This window comes from Maniola hyperantus, chromosome 26 (assembly GCF_902806685.2).
Source record: "Maniola hyperantus chromosome 26, iAphHyp1.2, whole genome shotgun sequence".
Classification (NCBI taxonomy): Eukaryota; Metazoa; Arthropoda; class Insecta; order Lepidoptera; family Nymphalidae; genus Maniola; species Maniola hyperantus.
The window spans coordinates 5,851,230-5,863,254 of record NC_048561.1 but is presented as its reverse complement, the minus strand read 5'-3'; the positions used below and the strand labels follow the sequence as shown (position 1 = coordinate 5,863,254).

The window sequence follows — 12,025 nt, the reverse complement described above, 5'->3', positions numbered from 1 at the left end:
GAATCTCGCATACTAAGCGCGCGGTTTGACGTTTGATAAAAAGTTACTGATTTGACTAGTTGTCAAATACCGTATTGCATATCGTATGTTATTAATATACTTGCTGATGTCCGCGACTTCGTCCGCGTGGAATTAGCGCAGGTTTTTAAAAATCCCGTGGGAACTCTTTTATTTTCCGGGATAAAAAGTATTATTTTTCATCTTTAGTGGTTGTAGTATTCAGCGCCATCTATGAAAATTTTCTCGAACGGTGCCTGGAAACCTCCTCATGCAAGCTGCCATAGTTTCTTAGAAGGTTTCATAGGAGGAGGTTTTCCATGACAATATATTTTTTTAAATTATGACGTTTGACAGCTCAGTACGGTCGGTTCCACGATCCATGATACAACCATTATGGCCGGTTTGCCACCTGCCAGGATAATTAATAAATACTTGATAGTCTAATAGAATAAATACTAGATAGATATAAAATTTTTTTTTAATAAAAATAATATTTTAAAATTTCAAATAAAAATTAATTCAGATCAAGATGTAGAATATAATTAAGAATATGATGGAAATTACAATAAAGTAATTTAATATGAATAATTTAATTTTAAGATTTAATTTGAAGGTGGATTTAAATGTAATTTTAATTAATTTATTAAAATGATTAAAAATTAAAATATGTACATATTGCTCGTACAAAATGACTTCTCACGTGCCATTTTAACTGTATGGGTCAACTGTCATGTCAAAAGTACGGTTTACTTTTATTAAAATAAAGTCCAAAAAACGTACTTTTGACATGAAATTTGACACAAAAAGTTAAAATGGTGCATTATACTTCAACCGCGTGTAAAGTTATATGCAATTTTTTTTCTTCATTTCATAGATGGAAAGTCCGCAAGAGCGTCCAAAGTGTTTCCCTGTTCATTGTGGACGCGCTCCAGTTACTTGGTGGAGAAGAAGGCCCCGTTCTAGAAGTGGTGTGCTCGAGGATGCGCTACATCGCCTCGCAGATTGGTAAGATCCTTCTTTCAGCTTGGATTTGACTCGTCCCAGCAATGCACGGGGCTGCAATTGCTTGTACAGTATGCTATAATAATATTGTAAATTGATCACTTGAATAGAGCAACCGCCGAGTTTCTTGCTGGTTCTTCTCGGTAGGAACAACATTCCGAACCAGTGGTAAATTAAACTAGTTAACGATTCAAAAACACTTGTAATAAGTCTACTTGAATAAAACATATTCTATTCTTTCGATTCAGAATTTCATTGATGTTGTTAGGGTTCCGTAGTAAACAAGAAACCCTTATAGTTTCGCCGTGTCCGTCCGTCCGTCCTCGGTTAATCTCAGAGACTATTAGTTCTAGAAATCTGTAATTTGGCATGGGTATAAATATTAATCACGCCGACAAAGTGGTGAAATAAAATTTTGATAAATATTTTTTTTAGGGTAGCTCCCCTACATGTAAAGTGGGGATGGTTTCTTTTTCTCGTCTACCCCATAGTGTGGGGTATCGTTGAATAGGTCTTTTAAAAATATTGTAGGTGTGGGAACATCATTTTTCCATTTCTAGATTCGTTTGTAAAATATGATGTTTTAAAGTGCTAATGAATTGTGCTGTGTGTGTGCGTGTGTGCGTGCGTGCGTGCGTGCCTGCGTCTACGGAACCCTACACTGCGCGTGGCCCGCCACGCACTTGGCCGGTTTTTTTTTAATAACTCGTGCATATTTCAGGTCGTCCAATCCGTATCGTGGCCCTATCCCTCCCCCTGGCGGACGCTCGCGACGTCTGGCAGTGGCTCGGCTGCAACGCCAACTGCGCGTTCAACTTCCACCCCAGCGTGCGTCCGTTACCGTTGGAGTTACACGTGCAGGTAACATTGAACTTTATTTCTATAAGTATACAGCAGTAGATCGAGTGCAACGCAGGGCCCACCGGAACGCCGCCGATGGGAGTTGGGTCCACAGTTTGCATTTGCGTGGAAAGAAGGATCTGCCACAAAGGACGGTCGAAGTATACACGCTGAAATTTTAATGGTTGTTTTCCCGAAGCGTAATGATTTTGTCGTGGTATTACAATCGATTTATAAATATAAAAAAATATTAGAGTCAAAAATGTCAAATTTACAATCGAGAAAAACAAAAATCGAATGAGACCTCGAACCAATAGTGATACCGCGTACGCGCAGGCTAGTTTATGCCGTATCACTACGCGCGAGAGCTTATTTTGCTCTAAACTTTTTCACTTTGTTGGCAGCGCGGTTCGAGTGGATGTACCTACTTACTATTCACGTTACGTCTAGGGAGGTACTATTGTTTCTCACACTTTCGAGTTGTCAATTTTTTTTATAATTATTTCAAAACAAAAACATTATTTTTTAAGTTTAACTCAAAATTTCGATAGTACTACTGAGAGCAAATCGTTCTGCCGCGAGAAAACAACCACAAAAACTTCAGCGTGTATAAAGTAATAGTTAGTAATAAATAGTTTAGATAATAAAATTAGAATCGAACTAACTACAGTTAATTTAAAATATAAGTTAAGATCCTATTTTATTAACGAATTGTAATGATCCCCATCTTTGAATTAAATGTAATTTAATAAGTGCTTCTACACACACCCGCACGTCACGCGCGCTGTCCTGGGTTCCATCTTGTCCTTATCCTAAAAACTGAATATTTTCCCCAGGGTTTCAACATATCACACGCCGCCTCCCGTCTCGCGGCCATGACCAAGCCGATATACAACAGCGTGATCCGCCACGCGGGCTCCAAGCCTGCTGCAGTCTTCGTTCCTTCTAGAAGACACGCCAGACTCCTGGCAGCGGACCTTCTGGCGTTGGCGGCTGCCCACGGCAACCCCACGCGGTTCCTGCACGCCAGACCTGACCTGGTGCAGCCATTCCTCAAGAAGATCCAGGATAAGGTGAGGATTATACTTCTGCAAGATTAGAGGCTGTAAATCAGCCGGTGTCTTCCTAGGACAAAACTGGCTGGTGTCTGTTCCTTCTAGAAGACACGTCAGACTCCTGGCAGCGGACCTTCTGGCGTTGGCGGCTGCCCACGGCAACCCCACGCGGTTCCTGCACGCCAGGCCTGACCTGGTGCAGCCATTCCTCAAGAAGATCCAGGATAAGTTGAGGATTATACTTCTGCAAGATTAGAGGCTGTAAATCAGCCGGTGTCTTCCTAGGACAAAACTGGCTGGTGTCTGTTCCTTCTAGAAGACACGTCAGACTCCTGGCAGCGGACCTTCTGGCGTTGGCGGCTGCCCACGGCAACCCCACGCGGTTCCTGCACGCCAGGCCTGACCTGGTGCAGCCATTCCTCAAGAAGATCCAGGATAAGGTGAGGATTATACTTCTGCAAGATTAGAGGCTGTAAATCAGCCGGTGTCTTCCTAGGACAAAACTGGCTGGTGTCTGTTCCTTCTAGAAGACACGTCAGACTCCTGGCAGCGGACCTTCTGGCGTTGGCGGCTGCCCACGGCAACCCCACGCGGTTCCTGCACGCCAGACCTGACCTGATGCAGCCATTCCTCAAGAAGATCCAGGATAAGGTGAGGATTTTGCTACTGCAGATTTATTGCCTAAAAATCGTCTGGCATCTTCTTGGGGCAAAACTGGCTGGTGTCTGTTCCTTCTAGAAGACACGTCAGACTCCTGGCAGCGGACCTTCTGGCGTTGGCGGCTGCCAACGGCAACCCCACGCGGTTCCTGCACGCCAGACCTGACCTGATGCAGCCATTTCTCAAGAAGATCCAGGATAAGGTGACGATTATACTTCTGCAAGATTAGAGGCTGTAAATCAGCCGGTGTCTTCCTAGGACAAAACTGGCTGGTGTCTGTTCCTTCTAGAAGACACGTCAGACTCCTGGCAGCGGACCTTCTGGCGTTGGCGGCTGCCCACGGCAACCCCACGCGGTTCCTGCACGCCAGGCCTGACCTGGTGCAGCTATTCCTCAAGAAGACCAGGATAAGGTGAGGATTTTGCTACTGCAGATCTAGGGACTAAAAATGTCTGGCATCTTCTTGGGGCAAAACTAGCTGGTGTCTGTCCCTTCTGGAAGACATGCCAGACTTCTGGCAATGGATTTTTTGTGTTGGCGGCTGCCTACAGCAGTTCCATGAGGTTCCTGCACGCCAGAACTGACCTGGTGCAGCCATTCCTCAAGAAGACCAGGATAAGGTGAGGATTTTGCTATTGCAGGTTTAGGGACTAAAAATCGTCTGGCATCTTCTTGGAGCAAAACTAGCTGGTGTCTGTCCCTTCTGGAAGACATGCCAGACTTCTGGCAATGGATTTTCATGTGTTGGCGGCTGCCCACAGCAGTTCCATGAGGTTCCTGCACGCCAGAACTGACCAGGTGCATCCATTCTCCAAAAAGATCCAGGATAAGGTAAGGATTTTGCTACTGCAGTTTCAGGGACTATAAATCGCCTGGCATCTTTTTGCGAAAAAACTAGCCTGTGTCTGTCCCTTCTAGAAGACGTGCCAGACTTCTAACATTGGATCTTCTGGGGTTGGTAGCTGCCCACAGCAATTCCACGAGGTTCCTACATGCCAGACCTGATCTGGTGCAGCCATTCCCCGAGAAGGTTTAGGATAAGGATGTTTCTACTATAGATTCAGGAGCTGACTAAAACCAAAACTTTCGTGGGCTAAAAACTGCTAGTATCTTCCTAGGCCAAAATCTAGCCGGTATCTTCTCAGGTTAAAAATTTAGTTGGTTTAGGCCTAGATCAAAAACTAATGTAATAAATAAAATAAACCCTTGAACTTATTTTCTGTTACTTTTTACTAAGGATGATCATTTGTATGTCCCATAGATGCTTCGAGAAACCCTCTCAGCTGGCGTAGCGTATTTACACGAGGGCGTCTCCGCGAGCGACCGACGCACGGCGCAACAGCTGTTGGAGTCCGGCGCTGCGCAACTGTGCGTCGTGGCTGCGGAGCTTGCGTTCGCGTTCGCTGCGCACGTGCACACTGTCATCATCGCTGATACGCATGTGTGAGTAGCATCCCTTGTCCTTATCTCTCTACTGAATAGCTCCGCTGTCGGATAGGGACAGATGACAAGGGGGTCGTCGCGCAGTGATGCGGTTGAACAGTGGCTCACCACGCGTCAGGCGGCAAACCGCAAAGACGAACAGCCTGGGCGGCTGAGCGTAGCGCTAGTGCGTATGAGCATAAGGGTAAGAAAACATACAACACAAATAAACTGTTGTGCTTGACATCTTCCATTTAAGAGTAATTTTTTTTAAACTAGCTTATGCTCGCGACTTCGTCCTCGTGCACTACACAAATTTCAAACCCCTATTTGACCGCCTTAGGGGTTGAATTTTCAAAAATCCTTAGCGGATGCCTACGTCACAATAGCTATCTGCATGCCAAATTTCAGCCCGATCCATCTAGTAGTTTGAGCTGTGTGTGTTAGATCAGACAGTCAGTCAGTCACCTTTTTTTCCTTTTATATATTTAGATTTTCCAATATGTTACCAAACAAATCAATGGAAATATGTGTAGCTGTGAATTCAATATGAATGTTTTGACAAAAGAAAGAAAAAATAAAGAAAGAAAACTTTTTTATTTGATCACGTCACTATGAACACTACAATAAACCTTAAAACTAATTTAATTAACTACATAAACTTAAAGGTAAAAATATTCAAAATAAAGTGTCATGTGTAGCCACATATAGGTCTCCCACTCAGCATCATGCTGCAGCAAGCTGCAGCGCTGGTTTTCAGTGAGAGCCTTAAAAAAGTCAACAACAACTCTTCTTTGACAGCTACAACGGCAAGCTGCACTGCTACGAGCAGTACCCCATCACCACAGTGCTGCAGATGCTGGGACGCGCGTGCAGACCGCTGGAAGACGAGCACGCGGTCGGCGTGCTCATGTGCGCCGCACACCACAAGACCTTCTTCACCAAGCTGCTCAACGACTGTCTGCCGCTAGAGGTGACGTCACACACCCATGTTCATTGTATGAGCCTGTGGACGTCCACTGCTGATCCTATGTGCACCAGTGGACGTCCACGGGCTCATACAGGGTGCAACCAAAACACTAGCAAAAACGGTATACTACCTAAACATAATCCAATACCAATGCACATTTTCCTCATTTTGTAGTTTTAGTGATTTAGTATTTTTCAAACCCGCAAAGTATACGTATTTTATATCCGTATTTTCACGGACTCTGATTGGATGAGTGCGTAACCGCTCCGAGGGCGTTTGTGCACTCATCCGTATTCGGCTCGTATCCGTGATTCTTCAAAGTGGCTGACATACAAATACGTACATTAGATTCTTATTTTTTTCACGGATGAGTGTACAAACGCCCTGACTGTGAATTCCAGTGTCAATACTGCAGCCTTTCTCAATTTTACCCAGTGGCGGATTTGCCCTAAGGCCCAGTAGGCCCGGGCCTAGGGCGGTCAGGTATTATGGGCGACCAATCATGAACAAAATTCACTGATGTTAATTATGATAAAAGTTGAAAATAAAAAAAATCGTTAAGTATGTAGTCTATTATCATGAGTGCTAAGAAAGGGGCGGGTGGTACCTACTTACTAGATGGCCTGGGGCCTAGGGCGGCCAAGACAAATCCGCCACTGATTTTACCATAGTAATTGTTATTTTATAATATGTGTACTATCTGTTGGCAAACCAATAAAATAAAAATAAAAATAAAATAGACAATTGTATTTTCCACAGAGTCACCTAGACCATCGGCTGCACGACCACATCAACGCGGAGATAGTGACGAAGACCATAGAGAACAAGCAAGACGCCGTGGACTACCTCACGTGGACCTTCCTCTACCGGCGCCTCACGCAGAACCCCAACTACTACAACCTGCAGGGGGTCACGCATCGGTAACTATTAAGAATATATATATATATATATATTGTTTACGCCATTTTTACTGTACAAATCTTATGCCTACACACTCGAAACTATATAAAATATTTATTTTTTCCACCCTACTCCTATCCATTTAAATTGGCCCGGGACCGAAAGAGACAAAACTGCAATCATAGAAAAACTCATTAGGAAGAAGTTTAGTCGCTCCTTGACTCCTTGACACGCCGCCGCTAATCGCTCGCATTGCATAATTGCAATATTAAAATAACAGATCGATCTGACGTGTTAATAAAAATAAATTAATTACTTATGGTGGAACGAGTGTTAAAATCAGCGACCAGTGAAGTGTACCTATCGAAGGAATAACACCCAGGTGAGTCCCGTTGGGCCCTCCTTTTCACTCAAAGATTTCCACCATATATTATATATTCTTAATAGTTACCGTATATATATATATATATATATATATATATATATATATATATATATATATACATATATATATGATGATGATGGTGATGATGATGATAATGATGATGATGATGATTATTATTACAGACACCTGTCAGACCACCTGTCAGAGCTGGTGGAGACGACGCTGACAGACCTGGAGCAGTCCAAGTGCATCGCCATCGAGGACGAGATGGACGTGCAGCCTCTCAACCTGGGCATGATCGCGTCCTACTACTACATCAACTATACCACTATAGGTGAGTGACATACCTTTGCCTTGAAATTAAATGAAATTTATTTGAGACTAGCTGAGCCGGCGAACTTCGTACCGCCTAACACGTCACTCAATTGGTTTGCCTTCCCGGAACCCCTCCACTAACACTTATACTTTATGGTATGCTAATAAAGTTCAAATTGACTTTTAAGTATTATTACGAATCTTTTGTATGGGAATATAGAAAAGTGTTGTTCTGAGACTTTTTCAGGCAATTTTTGAAATTTTTCTCTCCGTAAGAACCCCTCGTACTTCAAGGAATACGACGTACTTTTATAAAAAAAAATAGTTAGCGAAATCGGTTCAACTGTTCTCGAGATTTGCGATCAGCAACACATTCAGCGATTCATTTTTATATATAGAGATGTCACATTTATGAATTCTGTGGCAATGGATATACTCAATTTTTATCCCCCTAATTTAGACCAAAGTCACTGTCAGATTTTTTTATTACCAAGATGGTACTTATTTTCATCCACAGAACTGTTCAGCCTGTCGCTGACCTCCAAGACCAAGATCCGCGGTCTGCTGGAGATCATATCCTCGGCCGCGGAGTACTCCGACCTCTGCATCAGGCACCGCGAGGAGAACATCATCAAGGCGTTAGCCGCCAAGTGAGTAGCACATCACTTTCACTCTCACGGAGGCGTGAAGAGCCCGCCACCCCCCATTATTCCATGGGTGAGGCCACAACACTGCGATGCGATCATCAATCGCATCGCAAAAACGATGCCGCATCGCAATGCGATGCGTTGACGCAACACTGCAATGCGACGTCGGATCGTAAAAATCTACGACATCGCACAATGCACTGTGCCGTTTAGTCGGTGCCTAGAGAAATCCACCTTGGTCCTTTGTCTGAGTCCCATACGCAGTGGCGTGCACAGTGTTTGAAGCCAGGGTAGGCATTAGTTAGGTAGGAACCTGTTTACTGGCAGGTCATAATGAAAAATATGCATTGAGCTATTACAACTGGGGTAAGCAGTGCATTTATGCCTCTATGACCTGCACGCTACTGCCCATACGCAGTATGTAGATCTATATATTTATAATCTACTAGTTGCCCCGGCGAACTTCGTACCGCCTAACAGTCCATTCTTTTTCTCACGAAAACCTCACGTGAGATTTTTCCAAAATGTGGGTTCCTTACGTAAACGCGTTGGATACTTGAATGAAATTATTTCCTTTCGAACGAATTAGTGAATGATCTTAATCGTATTACGATAACGCTTAAGATTAAATCTTAAGCGTGGTACAATCCGGATTAAATGGACCAAAATAGTATTTGTGTTTTTGTTTCAATCAGAAAAAAATTGCGTGATATTTGCCGAGACCACCTCCCCTCTCTCTAACGTAAGATTAGATGAGATTTGACTCGACCCCCTCCCCCCCCATAAAAATCTCACGTAATTTATAGACGCCCCCTTATGAACTTTATGTTTGCACTTCATTCCACTTTTCTCTTCCAGAGTCCCCCACAAACCGGCGACGCCGACTGGCGGGGCGGTCAAGTTCAATGAACCCCACGTCAAGGCCCACGTGCTGCTGCAGGCCCACCTGTCCAGGATGCAGCTACCCGCCGAGCTGCAGGCCGACACCGCTCTCGTTCTCGTCAAGGTGAGTCGCTGTGAGAGCGAGAGGGATAGCAATATTCTATAATTATCCCACAAACCGGTGACGCCATCCGGAAAAGACGATCAAATATGAAGGAGGTCTTAACTCAAGAAAACTCTATATAATCCTAATCCTAATAAATAAATGTGAAAGTGTCGATGTTTGGATGTTTGTTACTCAATCACGCAAAAACTACTGGACGGATTTGGCTGAAATTTGGAATGGAAATAGATTATACCCTGGATTAAAACAAGCTACTTTTTATCCCGGCAAATCAAAGAGTTCCCGCGGGATTTTGAAAAATGTAAATCCGCGTGGACGAAGTCGCGGGCATCATCTAGCAATTGTAAAAATCAAACACTACTACACGGCCATACTGACTCAAGGGCGTTCTCGGCACTTCCTTTTAGTTTCATAAAGTTATAATACAATCAATTCTCTTATTTTCACTGAGATGAGTTGTTAGTCTCTGCGAAAAGCAACATTCTATATGTAACCCACAAACAAAAAATATCTTCTGGCGGTGGAAGGTTTATATTTTTTATACATATTAATTCGAAAAGGCAGTCAACACTATAATCAATTCGATTTTCATACTTTATTTTTTTCCAGGCGATTCGTCTAATCCAAGCGTGCGTGGACGTGGTGTCCAGCAGTGGGTGGCTGTCCCCGGCGGTGGCGGCCATGGAGCTGGCCCAAATGGTCACACAGGCGATGTGGGCCAAGGACTCCTACCTGCGACAGTTGCCTCACTTCACACCAGAGCTTGTGCAGCGTTGTTCTGATAAGGTAAGAGTTGGGGATATTGAAATCGTCCAAGCGTGGGCGTGGTGTCCAGCAGTGGGCGCTGTTGAACTGGTTCAGATGGTGGATGGATGGTTAAGTAATAGTGTTACTCAACGGGACAACAATTCCAAAATAATCCCGTTGTGTCATAGTGTTACTCACGGGGCTGTGTGTTACTCAACGGGAATAACTCAAAAACTGTGCATTAAAATATGCTACGGTCTATTAATAGTTAATTAAATAATTTATCCTAATTTATGTAGCCCAGAAATATTACCGATAAAGTATCGACATAATTTATCGATAGTTAGACGGAGTGTCACTAGTTACATGCGGTAGAATAAAAACGAGACGGAGCTATGTAAAACTGCATGCGATAGTACGAGACGACACGTAATTTTAAAAGACAAGAACAGGTTCCATTCTATTTTTGTTCGTACTCGTGTTTCTAATTATTACTAGATGATGCCCGCCACTTCATCCGCGTGGATTTAGGTTTTTAAAATCCTGTGGGAACTCTTCAATTTTCTGGGATAAAAAGTAGCCTATCCCTGTACCAAATTTCATCAAAATCGGTTGAACGGTTGAGCCGCGAAAAGCTAGCAGACAGACAGACAGACACTTTCACATTTATAATATTAGTATGGATTACATAACTAAACTTACCTATAAAATGTTATGCCATCCTTTGCATAGCCAGAGGTTGGAGCTTTCTTCCCACGCCATTTAATGCTACAAAAAGGCATATTTTACCCTCTTTTTTTATTTATTTCTGTTGGTCGATCTCCGTGCATAGTCGGAACGTTAAAGGTACAAACGCGTTACATGGGTGGTTATACAACGCATGCTTGGCGCGTGAGGTGGCCTGCTATGATCCGTCAAGTGGATAAACGTCTGTGCTATTAACCTACAATAACAATTTTTCCAATCTACCAATCCGCACATGGCCAGCGTGGTGGACTATGGCCAAAACCCTTCTCACTCTGAGAGGAGACCCGTGCTTTGTGGTGGGCCGGCGATGGGTTGATCATGATAAAAAATAAACTTTTCGTGGTCCCACATCATCGCACTGTTGCTAGATCTATGTCACCTATACCCCGTTCATTAGCATCGTTCAACGCGCTTTTGGACAATAATGCTCAATGGGACCCATTCAATGATGGGTCTATATATTCTATAATACTGGTTCGGGAGTTACTGAAGTACGCTGAGAGCATTACATGAATATGTCATTCAATGTTCTCAGCGTACATATTCAAAATCCTTTGATTTTTTATCGTTTTGTATTTTATGTCTTTTTTCTTGTACCTTTATTTGTATTTAAATTTATTATTAATTATCTAGTTAGTGTAAGTGGCACTGCCGTTCTAATATCATATAAAAAAAATAAAAAAAATGATGGACCATTTTTCCAGGGTGTCGAGACAGTGTTCGACGTGATGGAACTGGAAGATGGGGCGAGGGCGAAGCTGCTGCAGCTGTCTCCCACGGAGATGGCGGACGTGGCGCGATTCTGTAACCGTTACCCCAACGTTGAACTCACTTACGAGGTAAACTAGCTTAAAGCCTAAGTTGTTACAGTTCTTGCAATTCACGAAGGCGAGTGAACTTTACTTGTGGTTACGTATGTTATGTCGGACCAATCAGTCGCGAGCAAGCGCTGTCAAACGCACTCATTTACTGTACCTTACTTATACGGATTAGGTCTGCCAATCCGCACTTGGCCAGCGTGGTAGACTATGGCCAAATCCCTTCTCACTCTGAGAGGAGACCCGTGCTCTGTAGTGAGCCGGCGATGGGTTGAGCATGATGATGATGATGATACTTATACCGATACGACTTAAACACAAGCATGAGCCACTTGCCCTCGTGAAATGCAAGAACTGTAAGTAGTTAACTAAAGGAGACCGACCAGTTTTGGACCCAGTCTCTTGTTCCAAAATTGTACTCGAGCTGTCAGTTGCTCACAGTCCGCCAATTATTTATATTACGAACAATTCTACGCAAATACTCTGAACTTTCTTATAACCCTATTGTGGG

General features: G+C 43.4%; 1 protein-coding gene across 1 annotated transcript in view; it reads left to right on the top strand.

The window, feature by feature from the left end:
• The window catches only part of Brr2 (U5 small nuclear ribonucleoprotein l(3)72Ab), a 56,792-nt gene that overhangs the window by 39,276 nt on the left and 5,491 nt on the right, over nt 1–12,025 (top strand). Inside the window, exons 30-40 of the mRNA XM_034982405.2 lie at nt 875–1,005; nt 1,724–1,863; nt 2,679–2,915; nt 4,819–5,000; nt 5,781–5,952; nt 6,709–6,869; nt 7,417–7,568; nt 8,067–8,199; nt 9,055–9,202; nt 9,812–9,988; nt 11,401–11,535. Coding sequence (XP_034838296.1) covers nt 875–1,005; nt 1,724–1,863; nt 2,679–2,915; nt 4,819–5,000; nt 5,781–5,952; nt 6,709–6,869; nt 7,417–7,568; nt 8,067–8,199; nt 9,055–9,202; nt 9,812–9,988; nt 11,401–11,535 — 1,768 coding nt within the window. The remainder of the gene's footprint in view (nt 1–874; nt 1,006–1,723; nt 1,864–2,678; nt 2,916–4,818; nt 5,001–5,780; nt 5,953–6,708; nt 6,870–7,416; nt 7,569–8,066; nt 8,200–9,054; nt 9,203–9,811; nt 9,989–11,400; nt 11,536–12,025) is intronic.